We start from the raw sequence: 17336 nt of genomic DNA, 5'->3' as shown, positions 1-17336 counted from the left end.
GAAAATACTTGCATATGGATCTATTGGGAAGAGGCCGTTCACTGCTTCCACACGTTCAACAGCAGTTGCTGGAACTTTACCGTTTCTACATGAGATCTGTGCGATCTTGAAATGCTACTGCATTGATTTTCAATCAATTTCAGCTTCTGGGTTTTGTTCTTGTTGCCTATATCTCTTAGTCGGAGAGTGGTACAAAGTTTGGTCTAAACATGTAGCAGTTTACTGTATTTACAGTTTTGACCACTGTATTTTATCGGTAACCAAGTAGATTTTTGTTGAAGCAGATCCGGAATATGGCGACTATATGCACCCACCACGATTGATGTATTCACCCTTTCTTTTCAATTTTGATAATACAGTGGTACAATTTTGTCCTGTTCTAACACCAAAAGTAAAATGAGGGTGGCAATAAAAAAAAAAGAAAAAAAAAAAGAGCTGCAATTTGGTCGTTTCCAGTTTATTGAACTAATGGAATTCTATTTGATTGCACATCCCAATGTTGTGTATGAGTTTTATTTTTATTTTTCTGCTTTTTCCAATTGTTGTGGAACAAAGTAATTTCGTGTGAATATTGTGAAACTAGACAGATTACTTGCAAGCGGCTTCTAGAAGACTCATTTCAACGCGAAAGGCCTTTTTATTGTCAGCAATGAATGCAGATGGTGCTATTGCTGCTCCTTCACAGGGAGGGGCCGTACAAACTGTAAGTTAACTGTACTCTCTGTCTCTGGATCATGCATACCCGCTACTCTTTTGGCCTTTTTTTTTTTTTTTTTTTTTTTTGTAATTGTATGGTGGAAGTCCTCAGTTCTTTGAATTTTTATGTGAATGAATTTACATTCAGAAAAGTCATCAATTGTTTTGTTCTTTGTTTTTTTTTTTTTCCAATGTCCTGGTGGAATTGTCGCCAGCATCAAATGGTTACTCTTTTCCAATTCCTTGGTTTCATGTCTGAAATGAAATGGATGAGGCTTATTTAATCTGGTTCAGTTGGAGCCACCCTAACCAAATATGCCCTTAGTTTGAAATGGGACATCATGTTTCCTAATTTTGATGGCACAGGCTGGAGATGTAGTAGGGAGCGTTAAGCAGCAGCTAGCCCAATTAGTCAAAGCATCCCTCTTGACAACAGTCCCCGATGAGCCGAACATAGAGCCAGCAGTCGCATATTGCACTGCGAAGTTTGGTGATTACCAATGGTAGGACTTCTTTCTTTGGTTGATAAGATATGCTGCTTGGTTTTCTTTAACAAGGTTACATAGGGAATATTAGGAATCTTTTAAACAGTTTTGACCCTGTGTATACTTTCTGGCCTTTTCTTCGTGTATCATTTTCACTTGTAAGTAGGTGTTTATCTTTGCCATTCCTTTCTAGTGCTAAATCAGGATAAATTGATTATGTTCTGGTGTAGTAATAATGCTATGAGCCTGTGGTCAAAGATAAAAGGCAAATCAACTGAATTCAAGAATCCAAATTCTGTTGGACAGGTACTGATCTTCTTAATGGTGTTCATTCATATCCAATTGATGAATTTCTTATGGGCAATTTATGGTTCTTTTGTAATTTGGAAAACTCACATGTGTGGCTGGGATCAATGATGGTCGCTTTGCTTTTATTATATGATGGTGGCAGCTTCTTTTGTTTTGCAGGCCATTAAGAGAAATCTTCCTCCATCAGAAATGATAGAGTCCACCTCTGTTGCAGGAGCTGGATTTGTAAATATTATTCTGTCAAGCAAATGGATAGCAAAGGTGTTGGGATGCTTTTTAGTTTTAGAGGCGCAAAATCATCTCGTCTTTATGTGCATCTATGGTTACACACTGTGAGCTTTACTTTTTTCTGTTCTGTTAACATGATAATAATATTGGTGGTGCAGAATATACACAAGATGCTATTACATGGTATTGGGATATGGGCACCAGTATTCCCAGTTGCCAGAGCAGTGGTTGATTTTTCTTCTCCCAACATTGCAAAAGAGATGCATGTTGGCCATTTAAGATCTACGATAATTGGGGATACTCTTGCTCGCATGTTGGAGTTTTCAAATGTTGAAGTTCTTCGAAGAAACCATGTTGGAGACTGGGGCACACAGGTATAGAGGATTGTTTTGGTATTTATATTTGATTGCAGGGGAACTGTTGGATGCTGGTGTGTTTGCAATTTGGGCCTGGTGATGTTTGCATGTCTTGTTCAAGTTCTTTTGAATGTCAGAAATCTTTAATGATGAATGCTGTGGAACCGCTTATTGTGCTTATGGTGGATGTCTCAATTTGTTGAATTTGTTCATTTTAGTTAGATCCCTCTTTATCACCATTAACTGCGACATTGAGAGTAATATGGTACTAGTGAGATTCTTGCCTCAACGAGGATCATCATCAGAGCCTTGTTCGATATACATCCTCTTATGTGTATATTACTTCATTGAGGGAGTTGTATCCACCACCACCACCATCACATCAAAGCCTTGTCCCAGCTACATCCTTTATGTGTAGATTTTTTTTTTTTTTTTTGAAAGATGACAAAATTTTATTAAGGAGCAAAAACAAGAAGAAACAAATACAGAGGTGGACGCCGAGAAGGCGGCCCAATACTACCCAAGAAAATTCAGATTATAATCCTTCAATTTAGGGTTCTTGCATATGTTGGTGTAGATTAATTCTTTGTATATGTTGGGCCGTTTATATGTAGATTAATTCTTTGAGAGAGATTGTATTCCTTTTGTATTTAATTTTTCTGGAACTAAGATCTTGCATATGTTGTGCAGTTTGGTATGCTAATTGAATACCTCTTTGAGGAGTTTCCAAACTGGGAGGATATAGGAGAACAAGCCATTGGAGATCTCCAGGTGAGTTATGTTGGTATAATGAGGTTTCTACAATGTTCATGTTTAGAGTTGATAGTTGTGTTTTTTTTCCCCCTGTACTCACAATCTCCTCAAACTGCACTCACAAGTGGGAATTGCATTTAAAAAAATAAAAATAAAAATAAAAATTTATGGGTGCCTTTTTTCGTCGGTTTTTGAACTGTGCTTCTCTCAGGGAATTCGTGTGCCACATTCCCGTTTTGCTTGTCTATGGTTGGATCTAATTGTAAATGCTAAGCTCTTGCTTGGTGTGGTGAGCACCATGCAGTATTTTAACGTTTTGGAAACGATAGATAATAAGATATCCTGTCGTCTCATTCTTTAGTTTTGATTTGTTACTCTGTGGGTAGGAGATTGTCTTTGATATATATATATATATATATATATATATATATAGGGATGAATCAGCATTTTATTAAGTAAAGGGAAACAAAACAGCCCAAGCCACAGTGGCGGAAAGCTACAAACAAAACAAATGACAAAAACAAGAATACAAACTATAGCCCATACTTACAAACAATTCTCCTATCTAAAATTCTGAGGGGACTGCCTCAGGCTCTAATTTTCGCAAGATGATCAGCTTTGCCATTGGCCTCTCTAGGAATGTGAGCAATGGAAACAAGCTGGTCAGCACAATAATCCCGCATCCTCCTCCATACAGTTAGCCAACCTCCGAGGCCCCTCTATTGCCCACCTTCTATGGTCATAGGTGAGGGAGAGAAGTAATGGGTTAGTCCTGCTGCAGTCCCTAATTTATAAAAAGAGCATGTTTGCCCTTTAGGGTGAAATTCCGCATCCCGTGAATATGCTTTTGGTGAAGCTATTGGCAGCTTTGGTTGGCGCACGTGATGTGGGCCACAAGTGAGATGTATAAGACGTACGTCAGATGGGCCTCTCTTTAAAATATCTGTAGCCAAGAGACAACATATACACAATATGGACCCCACATTTCATCTAGAAGTTTCAATGGTGGGCATCACCCTCCCCAACGTACCTCGTTATTCCCTTTAGAGTGGCCCACTTGATGTGTGGATTAGGCTTGTTCTTTGGATGTAGGTTTAACATAAAGGGCCTCACCTAATGTATGGATTAGATATCACCTGGGTATCACAGTGGGCCTCACACAACTCAAACGTATTCGTGTGAGTGTGCTCTTGTTCTAGCCATTGTCGGCTTTCTTGGCACACATGATATGGCCCACTCATATGAGATACCTGACATGTACATCATCTGGGCTGCACATTAAGGTGGCTTTAGCCTAGATTTGGCATATACAGATTATATGGTGGACCCTGCATTTCATTTGTATGCTTCTATGTTGGGCATTACCCTCCCCAATGTCCCATGTTACGTTGTTCGCTTGGGTGTGGCCCAATTGAGCTAGGGATCAAGCTGGATCTGGGCACGTACCTTTAAAATAAGGCTGCTTACCTAATGAATGGGTTGGGTGGAAGTCACATATCACTGTGGCCAACACATAGCTTGAAGTGTATGGCAGTTATCGTATGCTCGAATTTATTTGATTGTTCCTGAACTGAAGAGATTGTTTTGATGGAAAGAAAGGGGCCACTAGTACTGTCATGACTAAGGGCCCAGTGTATGTCGTTGCCAGCTGGGGCCCACACTAGAACATGGTCTGATGACTGGAACCGTTCATATCATCTTTACTATTATATTCTTTTACTGCCAAAAATAATGCTTAAATAGGGATCTTAACCATTGAATTTACAGTTTAAGTGCCATTTAAAATTTTCTTTTCAAAATTTAAATTCATTTAAACATATTGATGTTCACAATCATCTAAGCAGTACAATTTTCTTACATTGAACCTTACAGCGTATATTCCACAAAATGTATGGTCCGTATCACCATGGCACACCAGATTGTTAGTCACAACAGAGGAAAATAAATTAGGGAAAAAGGGAGAGAAAAAACTTTGTTACTTTCGCAGTGTGTGATGGGTGATTTGCAGGCACAAAAATCACTTAGATATTCTATACATGAAATGCAAATAATTTAAGTTAAACCGTCTAAATTATGGGTCCATTTAAGTTGTATAATGAACCATAAATTAGAGTCATTTGATTGCCAAACTTTCAGATGGTTAAAATGAAAAATATCCAATGATCATAGTTAAACAAATAAGTGTCCAAGATCAGAGGTTAGGATTGTCCAACCAATATGGTTATGAAATTATGACTTAGAGGCAGTATGTTACATGATTTTAGTTTCCATTTTGTTTAAATTACTTACAAATATTCAAGTTATACTGTCCAAATTATGGGTCCATTAAGGTTTATCATGAACCATAAGTTAAGAGTCATTTGATTACCATACTATAAGACGGTTAAAATGATAAGTATCCATTGATCATATTTAAACAAATAAGTGTCCAAGAATCAGCGGTTAGGATTGTCCACCCAATATGATTATGAGATTATGACTTAAGATGTAGTACCTTACATGGTTTTCTTGGTTTAGTTTGAGTAAATATATATTTTTGAGAGGTAATTTGAGTAAATATATTCTACACATGATTTCCAAGCAGATGTGTATCAAGCATCATATGCTGATTGAGTGTCATATGACTTTCTTTTCAATTCAAAAGTTCATCAGCTGCATTACGCACATGTGCTTATGCACGTGTAAAACCTACCTGGTAGTATTAAACATTAAACTTCTAAAATGACTGGAGTTCTCTTTAGAACTATCCAAAGACTTATTCTTCTTCCTCCTCTTTGTCTTCGATAATGCCAGAAGCAAGTTGACATTTCAGCAAGCTTGGTTGGTGCAAGAGCTTGCCTTGCAATTTCTAAGTAGTTAGTTCTTCATGAAATCAACATTCTTATATTGCTTATGTGCTTGAAAGTGTTATTGATGAAGGACATGGGAAACTAATATGTGCACAAATTCTGAAAAAAAAAAAAAGATCTCTAGCAAAACTACATTCTTTAAATTGTTCTTTCTGTTCTTTTATCGGTATCTTCCCACTATAATTTGACCAGTGCTTCTCCAGGTGTTTTATAAGGACTCGAAAAAGAAATTCGATGACAATCCTGCTTTTAAGGAAAGGGCACAACAGGCAGTTGTACGGTTGCAGGTGAACATTTCACTATTGCTGATGTTCATGCCGTGATGATTATATGTAGCAATCTCTATGACTTGGTTTTGATCTCAGTGATCATAAAGGCTGAGCTTTCTTGTTTACAGGAGAACTAATGCATTTTGTTCTTGGATGTTTTTCATTCCTGCTATTCATATGTTGTAACTTGTTGTATGGCAGGGTGGGGATCACGAGTATCGCAAGGCATGGACAAAGATCTGTGAGGTCAGCCGCAAGGAATTTGATCAGGTCTATCAGCGCCTTGGGGTCCATCTAGAAGAAAAGGTAATATTCCTGCCTCTTATGGCACTCAGTTTGCTGGCTTTGAGGTTTCCTCTTGTGAACATTCTTACAGCCAGAAAATTTCCAAAAAAAAAAATTCCCACTTATTTTTGGCAAATAGAATGGTTGGCGATGATCTGACCAACCTTTATATTGCTGCCTTTCCTTCTTGTTTGCCATCCTAGGTATTTCTTTTCCATGAATTTGTTTGAGCTCTTAACTCAACTCCTGCCTCAGTGTCATGTCCCAAACAAATTGTTCCATGAATCTAATCCATGCATGTAATGAAAACAATGCAAGGTCGTAAAAGGTTTTGTGGAATGAAATAACTAATGTGCACCAAAAAAGATCATAACTTGGACTAGGCTCTATAGAGCAGAAATGTACCTTGGGCAACTTGACTATGTGATGTGGGCTGGATCATTGGATGGTAGGCATCGGCCCACAATCTCAGCTCTCTAGTCTTGGCCAGTTGGGTGGAGTTCTTGATCGTGTCTCAGTGTGGGTTGCCAATACCCGTCTCCAATCATTCCCCTACTTTGCTAGAGGTGGAGGAAGAACATTGGCTCCAACACTTTTATATTTGAAGTGGCGTGGCTAGAAGTGGAGGGGTTCTCTATAGAGTCGGTCATGAGCCGAGTCAGCTCGAGAAACTTGCTCGACTCGACTCAGTGGGACGAGTTAAGGCAAGTCGTATTTAGGAGCTTGAGTTAGAAAACGAGTCGAGGTCGAGCATTGGGTCACTCGACACGCCTCAAAACTTGACTCAGGCTCGACCTCGACTCGACTTGCTATTATAAATAGTTGTAAAAAAAAAAACCAATCATTCTTACTTACCCGGATGACCACCCCTTCTTTTCCCCCTTTCTTGATTCTTCCCAAAACCGTAACTAATGTAGGGGCATTTTCATACCAGGCTTGAGTGGGGTGGCTTGTGGGATGCATGGGCACACTTGGGGTGGGCGGCCCGTGTGAGGCAGTACCCATGTGATGTGGGGCCCACAAGGGGGGTTCCCCTGAGGTCTTAACCCATGGGATGTGAGGCCTGTGTTATGAGATAAAGAGACTAATTCACCATGCTCTATCAGTTCGAGCTTTTAGAGCAAGTGGTTAGTTGTCCTGCATCACCAACCCCGCCCGAACCTCATTCCTCATCCCTTCCCTTCCCCTTTCTTCCCAAAGCAAAAACCCCAACCCATTTATCTCTCTCTCTCTCTCTCTCTCTCTCTCTCAGAAGCCGAGAACTCCAATGAGCATGGGTCTCCTCACCCAATCCCTCTCATTCATTTTCTTCTTCCTCTTCTTCATTTTTTTTTTTCCTTTTTTTCTTCATCTTTGTAGCCAGCGAGCGACAGAGTAAGCTCGCAAGACTGTTGAGGCTAGCTATGCCAAAAAGGCAAAAACCCTCTCGACATTGAGGTACTCTCTCTCTATCCATCTCTCTTTATGCATGTTTGTATTTCGTCTTGAAACTATCCGTTGTCCGGTATTTTGTTTTTCTGTTCAGTCCGATTCTTCATAGCTTCAAACCCTGACTCATGCTTTCTGCAATGCTGAGGGGGAAGTTTGTATGGTAGAAGTGGGGCCCATGGGTGATGAGGCGGTGATCTGAACCATCAATTTCATGGCCTAGATGTAGATGGCCAAATGCCAATGCAGAACCCTAGGGTGAATGTGAGTTGTTGGTTTATTTTCATTCTTTAACCTTCTATTAATTTGCCACCATTCAACAGTTATGATTTTTCCAATCTGGTGGATATTTAGGGTGAGGGCTCTCAATGGTGTTGTTCGTAATAACTCTAAAAAAAGATGGCGTTGTCCGTAATTCCTTAAATGTCACGGGCTATGCTAGATTTAAGTGAAGCTGGAAATTGAAGTTGTTGAAAGAAAAATTCAAGTCATGGAAGAGGGAGGTCTTTGGCAACATGGAGGCTGAAATTGAAGTATCCTTTTTGAAATTCATGACCTTGATGTGAAAGATGAAGAATCTGAGTTGTTGCAGGGGGGAAAGGTCTGTTGGGTAAAGCTTTATCAAGACTACTAGAGCTGTATTAGGGAGAGCAGATAAAGTGGTGACAATGGTCAATGGCCACTTTGCTTAAGGAGGGTGACATAAACATAAAGTTCTTTCATAGTATTGCTAGTGCGCATGCCAAAAACAATAAGATCAATAACATTGTTGTGGAAGGCGGGCGGTTGGAGGAAAAAGACCAGATGTGTGCAACTATGGTTCAATTTTATAAGGAGCTGTTTTCAGGGGAGGGATAGAGAATACCAAAGTTGGATAATGTAGAGTTCAGTAGCTTTTCAAGGGAGGAAGCAGACTCGCTCGATTAACTCTTCTTCAAGGAGGAAGTCAAGGCTACCAAGCCTACCATAAAGTCTTTGGGAAGGGGTAAAGCCCCATGTCCGACTAGGTTTCTCCAGGTGTTCTTTTAAGTATTTTGGGAAGTTGTTAAGGGTGACATGATGAGGTTCATGTTGAAATTCTTTGAGAGGGTGATTGGTCTATCTATTGAGATCAGGGCTTCTTTTATTGTTATAGTTCTGAAGGTCACAGGCGTGAAAAGCTTGAGGGACTTTAGACCAATTAGTTTATTAGGAGGGCTGTTTAAGATTCTCATGAAAGTCCTTGCCACCAAATTCCATGCGGTCTTAGGGAGCATTATTTGTAAGAATCAAAGTGCATTTGTGGTGGGGGGATAGAGAATACCAAAGTTGGATAATGTAGAGTTCAGTAGCTTTTCAAGGGAGGAAGCAGACTCGCTCGATTAACTCTTCTTCAAGGAGGAAGTCAAGGCTACCAAGCCTACCATAAAGTCTTTGGGAAGGGGTAAAGCCCCATGTCCGACTAGGTTTCTCCAGGTGTTCTTTTAAGTATTTTGGGAAGTTGTTAAGGGTGACATGATGAGGTTCATGTTTATTTTTTTTTGCCAAAAAAATATGAAAAAATATGGATTAAATCCGCAATATTCTAAGCATTCCAAATATGCATTCATTTATAAATTGGAACATGTTTATGGTGGTGTAATTGTTATAGTTCTGAAGGTCACAGGCGTGAAAAGCTTGAGGGACTTTAGACCAATTAGTTTATTAGGAGGGCTGTTTAAGATTCTCATGAAAGTCCTTGCCACCAAATTCCATGCGGTCTTAGGGAGCATTATTTGTAAGAATCAAAGTGCATTTGTGGTGGGGCATCAAATCTTGGACAACATGCTCATAGCCTATGATTGTATTGATTCTTGATACTGGGAGGGTGCATAAGGATTCATTTGTAAGCTCGACATAAAAAAGGCTTAAAACCAAGGTATCCCGTATCAGTATCGGTTGGCGTAACGGTGCCCTCTGCTACGGATACGGATATGGGGGTGTAACGGCAATACGGGGGCGTAACGGCCTGTAACGGTGCATTTTTATTTTTATTTGGCAAAAAAATATGAAAAAATATGGATTAAATCCGGAATATTCTAAGCATTCCAAATATGCATTCATTTATAAATTGGAACATGTTTATAGTGGTGTAATGGTCCACTCTTTGGTGAGAAGTTGTATCGGACTGTCTGATGAATTTATGAACCAGATAACCTAAATTTGACTACAAAATTTATATATTTAATTTTCTAAATATCTAATTTATATACTTAACAATTTGATATCATTCCTCCCAATAGTTCTTTTAAAAAATGAAATTAAATTCAGGTAGATCGCATTGCCAATTTGGGGCTGACTTGGAGGACCAATCCATGCCCCAAATCAGCCTTAAATTTATGCAATTTATTGGCATTATCTTACTTGTGAATTGGTGGACATTTATTGGATAGTGAATCATTGAAAAAAAATCAAAAAGCCCTATTTTAAAAAATAAGCGTCCACAAATTAACAATTAAAACTATTCAAACAATTTGATTTTGGGATTTCGAGTTAGCAATTACAGTCCATAATTTAATTGGTAAATTTTAAGTTAATACATGTCTCGTGTACAATTTTTTAAGGGCCCGAATTAGGTAGGACTTGGATTGTGAAGTATAGCACACGAGTGTCAAAGTTTTTTGGACCCCACTCGTGATGAATGTGTTATATCCACACCGTCCATCTATTTTGCCAAATAATTTTAGGGCATGAGCCCAAAAATGAGGCAGATCCAAAGCTCAGGTGGACCGCACCATAAGAAACAACAATAATTAAACGACTATCATTAAAAATTTATTGGGGTTACAAAAGTTTTTGATCAAGCTGATATGTGTGTTTTCCCTTCATCCACGTCAGTGTGACCCTATTAACAGGTTAGATGGAAAATAAACATTACAGTGGTCTGTTAGAAAATTTTAATGGTGAGCATTCTATAACCACTGTTTCCTATGCTATGGTCCACCTGAGATTTGGATCTTACTAATTTTTTAAATCATAACCTAAAATGATGTGGCAAAATGGATGGATGGCATGGATAAAATACATACATCATGGTGGGGCCCATGTGGCACGTGTACATTTTATTAACTTGTGCGGTGTGCTGCGTAACTCGTACGCAGTCCATTCATTTGAAGCAAGTCCTGCGGGTCTGATCATGAGGTATGTGTTATATCTAAACCGTCCATTCATTTGACGAGCTCGACCTTTGCCTCGAGACTAAAAGTAAGACACATCCATAGATTAAGTGGACCACACTGCAAAAGGCTGTGGGGGATTGAACGTCTACCATTAAAACCCTTTTTGGGATCACAGAACTTTTGGATCAATATGAAATTTGTTTTTCCTCTTCATTCAGGACTTTTTGACCTTTTGAACAGATTGGATGGAAAATAAACGTTATGGTGGGCCTACGAATTTTTTAACAATGAAAATCATCATCTCCACTGCTATTTTTGGTGTGGTCTAGACGATCTTTGGATACAATTCATTTTTTGGCTAATGCTCTAAAATGATATTTAAAAATAGATGAATGGTGTAGATATAATAAATACATCACTGTGGAGCCCATGTAACTTTGATCTCCTTTGAACCGCTTGTACAACTCGGAGCTCGAGGAGTGTCAGCGCTCGTCTTAGCATGACATGTACCTACAGAAGCTATACTGGTGTATGGTAAACCAGTCAATCCGCTTCCGATTTCAAAAGAAAAAACGGGAGAGGGAAACCGAAAAGAAAAAGAGGGAAAGAAGAGAGAGAGGGAGAGAGAGAGAGAGAGAGAGAGAGAGGGAGGGAGAGAGGAGGAGGAGGAGGCCCGGGCCGCAACCGCAGCAGGGCGAGAAGAAGAAGAAGAACAAGAACAGAGGCATGTTTTTTTTTTTTTTTTTCTGTTTTTTTTCTGACCTATTTTCTAGGCCCGTAACAGCTGTTACGAGACCGTAATGGGGTACCTGTTTTGACCCCGTTTCGCGTAACGGTGTCGGCCGTTACCATTACGTATCGGCCGATACGGCCGTATCGTAACGGATATGGGACACCTTGCTTAAAACAATGTTGATTGGAGATTTATGGACTATATGTTGGACCAGATAAGATGTGGAATGAGTGGAGGGGTTTTATAAGGGAATGTATTAATTCGATGCAGTTTTCGGTTATGATTAATGGTTCTCCCAATGGCGTTTTCGTAAGCTCTAAAGGCTTAAGACAAGGTGATCCACTCCCCCTTTCTATTTGTGGTAGTGGTAAAGGCGACATGAAGAATGTTGAATGAAGGGCAGGAGGTTGGGCTCGTCGACGGGTTCAAGGTTGGAGGTCCCATCTCCAGTTCGATGACAACATGATCCTCATTTATTAAGGAGATGTAGGTATGGGGTATAAAGTGGGAATGATTATTAGGTGCTTTGAAGCTGTGTCCGGGTTGAAAATTAACATAATTAAGAGTGAGATGCTATGACTTTGTTTGCTTTCGGGTGAGATCGAGTAGTTGCTGGAGATCTTTCGTTGTGTGGCAGGCTCTTTACCCTCCACATACACTTTAGATTGCCCCTTTGCATTAGGAATCCGGCTAAACACTTGTGGGATAAAGTCGTAGAAAGACTTGAAAGGAAGCTTTCAAGATGGAAGAGCGGTTACGTGTCCCTTGGCGGTTGGATAACCCCCACTAAAGTTGCATTATCAAATTTGACCATATGCTTCATGCCTTTATTAAGGTGCCTAAAGTCCGTGCTAGCTAGGTTGGAGAGACTAAGGTACGACTTTTTATGACAGGGGTCAGAAGATGGGAAGAAGTTCCATCTAGTCAGGTGGGATGAGGTTTGCAAGTTTTATGTGGAGGGATGAGCATGTATTAATGACTTGGAGGCAATGAATCATGCTCTGCTGGTGAAGTAGCTTTGGAGGTTTGGGTCGAAGGGTGGGGCCTTGTGGAGAGAATTTATAGCCAACAAGTATGGGTGCCAAGATGGAGGGTGGTGGACCGAGGATAAATTTGCTTACAAGGCATCGACACTTAGGAGTCATTTTGTGAAGCATAAGTTTTCAAAGGCTGTCATGTTCTCCTTGGGTAACAGGGAGAATATCAGATTTTGGCCTGGTGTGTGGCTCGGAGAGGGCTATTTGGAGTTGGTAGTTCCCAGAATATGTCGTTTGTCGGTGGATCATGAAATTCTCATTGTTGATTGTTTTTCCTTTTGTGGTAGTGTTATAGTGTGGTCGCCCCCTTGTAGTAGGGCTCATCTCGATGATGATGTATAGGAGTATGTATCTCTTTTGGAGTAGCTCCAACAATATTGTCAGGTGGCAGGGAATTTGAATGGGTGGTATGGCAGATAGATGAGTTGGGGGGATTCTTTGGTTTGGTCCTTGTATCATTTAATTCATGATGTGCAAAGGGATGATGAAGAGGGTCAAACAAGATATGTGTGATGTTATGGTGTTCCCCAAAGGTTGCAACATTCGGGTGGATAGCAGGTTGGAAGAGGGTTTTGATAGTTAACAACCACAAAAAGCGGGCGATTATCATTCTTAATATCTACTTATTGTGTATGAGGAGCGCAGAATCAGTTAATCACCTCTTTGTGCAGTATCCATTCATGCAGCAGGTGTGGGAGGACATCCCAAGGTGCTTCAATTTGAGTTGGTCTATGCCATTTTCATTTGTGGACATGTTTATGTCCTGGCATGGCGTGGGCCTAGGGAAGAAGTCTATGGCAGCTTGGAGGCTGTTGGTTGGCCATTCTGTAATGCCCCGAATTTCAGGGGTCGAGCACAAACTCGATCCCCGATATTCCAAGTGTCACTTTTGCTTTACAGAAGTGTGATTTTCCTGTATAGTTATATTGGCATCCAAACAATCGTAAGAACTAAACTAAACAGTCTATAAAAGTGTAAATATAAGTGTAGTCAAGTCAATGATCCAATTACAGAGTCCCTTGGCCTCCAATATGGGACTACACCTGGGTTGGGTGAGCCAATCTAGGGTATCATTATCGACAAACACGGTGTTGCTTACTTGGCATTCGTAGATGGTGGGTTGGTTCGTGAACCTTCCTAAATCTACGGTGTGTTGGAGACGTTGCACCTCAGACCTTGGCATTGGCAGAGCATGCAACGATGTTCGCCCCCCATGGCTTCAACTTGCCATCTTCTTGGCTTTGGATGGGGCATGACAAACAATGGCGTTGAGCATACTAGGTTTCACACGTGCATAGAGTTTTAAGAGGGGCATTAGAGCCACTCCCCTTTCACTTCTTTCACTTCCAAGTCCCCCCCCCCCCTCTCTCTCTCCCCTAAACCTAAAACCTAGCTCCCAAACCTCCTAAACTCCTCAAATCTCTGTGATTTCTCTCCCATTTCGAGATCTACTAACCCAAACTCCACCATGGTTGCTTTCCTCCCTTCCATTTCATCATTCTTCCTGATTCCTTCGATCGTTGCTTTATAGGCAAGAAAATGGCGGCCCCCGACAAAGCAGGACCTAGCCGGGAGCCACGAATGAAGAAGAAGGGTGATATGGAAGCATCTACGTCCACATCCGCTCCATCTGAAGCCAAGTAGACGACAACTCGAAGCCATTGGGGGTGAACATCGTTGCATGCTCTGCCACCACCAAGGTCCGAGGTGCAACATCCCCAACACACCATAGATTTGGGAAGGTTCATGGACCGACCCGTCATTTACGAATGCAAAGTAACACCATATTTGCTGATAATAACACCCTATATTGGCTCACTTGACTCGGGTGGAGTCCCATATTGGAGGCCAAGGGTCAAGCCGATGGGAAGCAGGTCCGAACCTTTTACGCCCAAATCCGAAACCCTCGCGTGGAACTCTTGGGGTTTGACTTCGATTTCAACGATCGTTTTGTCTACATTGGCAATCGACGCTGATGTCATTGAGTAAGCGCTCAATATGCCTTGGTGAACTGTTTTCATCGACGAAAAGAATATCAAAGCGCAGCGAAGCCGGGACGAGTGTACAGTTTTCGTGTGGCCGGCTCATTAACTGGAAACCTAACAAGAGCTTACCAGCCACGTCAATGCTTCTGGTGAACCGTGTGATTTACCACATCTTTACCTTCAACGTGTACCCGAGGGCAAGGAATTGCATCGAATGGACGCCCTACAGTGGAGTTCTCATATTTCCAAACTTCGGATAGGCATTTATTAGATTTGGGCAACGAGTCGAGTCGGACTGAGTTAGGGCTGACTCGACTTGATCCGGTTTTGAAATAGGCCTGATCCAAACTTGATCCGACTCGATACCGAGTCCAGCATGCTTGACTCGATCCGAGTTCGGTCTGGCCTGGACTGGATTGATCCGGACCGAGTCTGATCCGGTCAAAAGTACCACGTTGGCACCAAGTTAGATTAAGAGATGAGGGAAGGAGGGAGTGGAGGAGAGAGAGAGGAGGAGGGTGATGGGCGGTTGTCGGGCTTGGAAGAGGAGGAGGATGAGGGAGGGAGTGGAGAGGAGAGAGAGGAGGAGGATGGTGGTGGGTGGTTGTCGGGCTTGGAAGAGGAGGAGGATGAAGGAGGGAGAGAGCGTGATGTTAGGATCGGGTCGGGGTAGGGTTAGAAAGTCGGGTTTCGGATCGAGCCAAGTCTAACCGGATTGAGTTTCAGGTCGAGTCAGGTCCAGTTATTAGGTAACTCGAACTCGACTCGATTTGAGTTCGGATTGGGTGAAGCTTACTCGGTTCGGACCAACTCACCCATTTGGTTCGAGTCGAGTTGGATCGTACCGAGTCAAACAAGCAAGTTAGCCGGATCGGGTTGTCCCGTGCCCACCTCTAGTAGTTATGGACCGGCGCATTTCATTGCTAGGATGTCGTTTCTAGGAGTGTTGGGCGGAGACTTTATACTTTATTCTTTTTGGATCTGTATATTGGAGTCTCCGATTGAGTGGGCTCTATGATTAGATGTATGTATGTATGTTTTAGATCCTTGACTTTGGATGGGCAATTATAGACCGGCACGTTTCATCGCCGGGATGTTGTTTTTGGGAGTGTTGGGCAGAGACTTTACACTTTATACTTTTTTCTTTTTAAATCTGTATATTGGAGTCCCTGACTTAGTGGACTCAGTGATTAGATGTATGTGTGATATTTTGGATCATTGACTTGACTACACTTATATTTAGACTTTTATATACTATTTAGTTTAGTTCTTATAATTATTTGGTTGCCAATATAACTGTATGGAGAAATTATGCTTTCGCAAAGCAAAAGTGACACCCGTAATATCGGGGATCAAGTTCATGCTCGACCCCTAAAATTTGGGGCGTTACACGTTATGTGGCATTATGGGGAAAGGAATTGGAGATGCTTTTGAAATGGGAGCAAGATGTTGGAGAGGGTTTCTAAGAAGGCAAAGTTATATTTTGTAGACTAGACTTCCATGTATAGATGCTTTTAAGGATTTTTGCTTCTCTTTTCTTGGGTTGTAGCTGGTGCATCATCTTGGCGCCTTCTCTTCAATAAAATCTTAGTAACCTTTCAAGTTTCAAGCAAAGATTTAGATGGGCATAAGCCAAGATGCTTCAAAATTCATCATGATCTTCAAGTTGTTTTAGTCCATTGATTCTTGCGCAAACCCTAGGGTAGCTGTGGGTCTTGGTGCAAATGAAGATGCAGTGCAATCAATACCATTTTGGACTTGATCCTAAATCTAGCAGCCCTAGGTCACATAATTCAGTTCCTCGAGCAATGACCATATCATCATCATCAAAGCCTTCTCCCAAATTTTTGTAGTCTTCTTTACGATTCTTGTTTCGCCAATCATTCTTAAAGTCCTATCCTTGGCAAGTGAAACAACACTTCATGTCTCTTCCCACCACATCAATCCAATTCCTTTTAGGTCATCCTCTCATCCTCTTTTCAAGGCCCGTCAACCCTAGTCAAGGTTTCCTCCCTATCGGGGCTGTTTCTTTCTTCCTTGCACATGACTGAACCATCTCAATCTATGCTTTGTAGTTTTATGTCTTATTGGGACTATTCCAAGGGTGCTTTAGATGACCTCATTATTTATTTTATCCTTCCAAGTCTTCCTACACATCCATACCAACATTTTTGTATTTACAATACTTATATGGTGCTCAACTGCTCATTTTTGCCTTCTATTTCCCAACACTACCCTATAAGCATAGTTGGTTGAATAGTTGTCTTATAAAATTGTCCATTTATCTGCAATGCAATGATCACACGGCATTCCAAAGGCACACCTTCACTTTGTCCACCTTGATCTAGCTCTACCAGAAACAACTTCATCAACTCTTTGTTCTTTTAAATAATAATGCCAAGGTAACAAAACCATTTGCTTTAAGGAATCTTTTGAAAATTTAATTAAAGGCCTTGCCTTTATAAATATTTCTATTACATTCCAAATACCCCTTTGGTTCTGCTAATTCTTTTGGCCTTTCAATTCTAGTGCCTTCCTGGTTCCTGCAAGCCTCCAAGCTCCATTTAGCATTTGCCCCCTCCCTAGACTCATTGACCAGCACCACATTATCTGCAAACAACACAAAACAATGGGGCCTCATCTTGGACACAACGTTAATTCATCAATGACTAGTGGATAAGGGCTCAATACGAGACCAAGATGAAGATCCATTGCCTACCAGAAAAGTCATCAATCTTTCCGCCAGCTGTTCTCACTCTTGTAACAAGGCCCTCTCTAAATAACAA

At 41.0% G+C, this 17336-nt stretch overlaps 1 protein-coding gene across 2 annotated transcripts in view; it reads left to right on the top strand.

The window, feature by feature from the left end:
• LOC131233919 (arginine--tRNA ligase, cytoplasmic-like) overlaps positions 1-17336 on the top strand; it is a 28691-nt gene that overhangs the window by 4501 nt on the left and 6854 nt on the right. The window contains exons 2-9 of one of the 2 annotated variants that reach the window (XM_058230779.1): positions 588-703; positions 1063-1199; positions 1412-1487; positions 1650-1751; positions 1877-2092; positions 2765-2845; positions 5880-5963; positions 6147-6251. In XM_058230779.1, the coding sequence (XP_058086762.1) occupies positions 650-703; positions 1063-1199; positions 1412-1487; positions 1650-1751; positions 1877-2092; positions 2765-2845; positions 5880-5963; positions 6147-6251 (855 nt within the window). In that variant the 5' untranslated portion in view covers positions 588-649. Of the gene's footprint in view, positions 1-583; positions 704-1062; positions 1200-1411; positions 1488-1649; positions 1752-1876; positions 2093-2764; positions 2846-5879; positions 5964-6146; positions 6252-17336 lie in introns of both variants that reach the window. The other variant, XM_058230778.1, reaches the window with a different exon arrangement.

The sequence above is a fragment of the Magnolia sinica genome, chromosome 18 (assembly GCF_029962835.1).
Source record: "Magnolia sinica isolate HGM2019 chromosome 18, MsV1, whole genome shotgun sequence".
Taxonomy (NCBI): Eukaryota; Viridiplantae; Streptophyta; class Magnoliopsida; order Magnoliales; family Magnoliaceae; genus Magnolia; species Magnolia sinica.
The sequence above is the reverse complement of the archived record's forward strand: the minus strand, read 5'-3'. Positions and strand labels throughout refer to the sequence as shown.